Source organism: Rhagoletis zephyria, unplaced genomic scaffold (assembly GCF_001687245.7).
Source record: "Rhagoletis zephyria isolate East Lansing unplaced genomic scaffold, Rhagoletis_zephyria_1.1 Rzeph_scaffold_68390, whole genome shotgun sequence".
Lineage (NCBI taxonomy): Eukaryota > Metazoa > Arthropoda > Insecta > Diptera > Tephritidae > Rhagoletis > Rhagoletis zephyria.
The window spans coordinates 1-1,371 of NW_016225441.1; the positions used below are offsets into that span (position 1 = coordinate 1).

The window sequence follows — 1,371 nt, forward strand, 5'->3', positions numbered from 1 at the left end:
AATTAGGCGCATTGGGACAATCATATAACTACTTAATCACAAGGTCCTCGGTGTCTCCGAAAGTATAGACTCTTATATAAGCGAATTGTTGCGAGCGGTTGGTGAAACATTCCTGACTAATCGTAAGCCAATTTGCCTACGATGCGCCTAATTAAATGCTAAAGTTTTTTGTACATACCTCCACGGTGCCAATGCGAAAGAAACGTCTCGGTGGACTAAGCGTCTTATTAATTTTGCGTAAATCACCATTTTCCCAAATGGCTAAATCGGTTGCCGCTTCGTGCTCGCGCGAGTAAAGACTTATATTGATTGTTGGTGAGTAAGTAAGGCGTGGCACGAGATCGAGGTCCTCTTCCGGAAAGGTTGCATCGGTGGTAAAATGTAAAAATTCATTCAAAGGGAATTGATCCAATATGTTAAATCCCGTATGTGTATCTTCGTTGGGGCTCGTGTTGTTACATTGCATTACGAAAGATTGTAACCAATTAATATTTATTTGTTTAATTTCAATTAAGCTGCGTAGTATTTCCAAAATCATTGCGCGTTGGAACTAAACCATGAAATGTGAGGAAAGGTTCAAATAAATATTGAACTGTATTAAAAATGTATATTTCCTAACGAAAGCAGCTCTAAGGAGCCACCATTACTTACGGTAAATCCGTTAAGGCAGTAAGCATCTCTCATGCGCAGTGCGCGGCATAAAGTCTTCGGATTGATTGTAAATTTGGTCGCATAATTCACTGACTTCCTAAATTTAAAGACACGATCACGCGGATCCAAATACACGAAATGCCACTCGCGAGGTCGTTCGAAGAGGTTGCCTTCATATATCTTGAAAAATGAAAGTTTTATAAAATCGAAACCGAATACAAACACTTGCTGCTGTACCTTTTCAAAAATGCTGCTCATCGCCGTTCCACTCGCGAAGATTGCATAGCACGAGGGTGTTGGTCGCAATTGCCGCATTCGTTTCACGAAATCGCGCTGATCGAATGCATTTAGCACCAAAGCGCGAAAATGATAACCTTCGATGATTTGTATTATTGCCTCTTCGGTATCCTAAACATTAACATACAAATGTGTGTTATTNGGAAGATCAGGATACATTCGTGCCAGGATTTTTGCTCTATAAATTGTGAAAACATTTTTAAATATGGCGCCATGATGCGATCTACTCGCAAAAAAGGGATTTGATATGATTTCAGCAACTCCAATCCATCTCGCCATGGGTGATAAGTAAAATCGAGGACCACAGAGACACCATCGCTGGCGAGAATTTCACAAACTGCAAAAAATAAAGTGCTGTAGTTAAGTAATGTTGGCGAACAGAAATGAGGTTGAGAACATTTTTGGTCCAGATAAAAATGTATC

At 39.9% G+C, this 1,371-nt stretch overlaps 1 protein-coding gene across 1 annotated transcript; it reads right to left on the bottom strand.

The window, feature by feature from the left end:
* Nucleotides 1-178: 178 nt before the first annotated feature.
* Nucleotides 179-1,059, bottom strand: LOC108356979 (uncharacterized; the record flags this gene model as incomplete). Its single annotated transcript, XM_017608074.1, has 3 exons — nt 179-550; nt 652-831; nt 889-1,059. Coding segments are annotated over 3 exons (723 nt in total), but the record flags the coding sequence as incomplete, so codon positions are not given.
* Between the last annotated feature and the right edge of the window lie 312 nt (nt 1,060-1,371).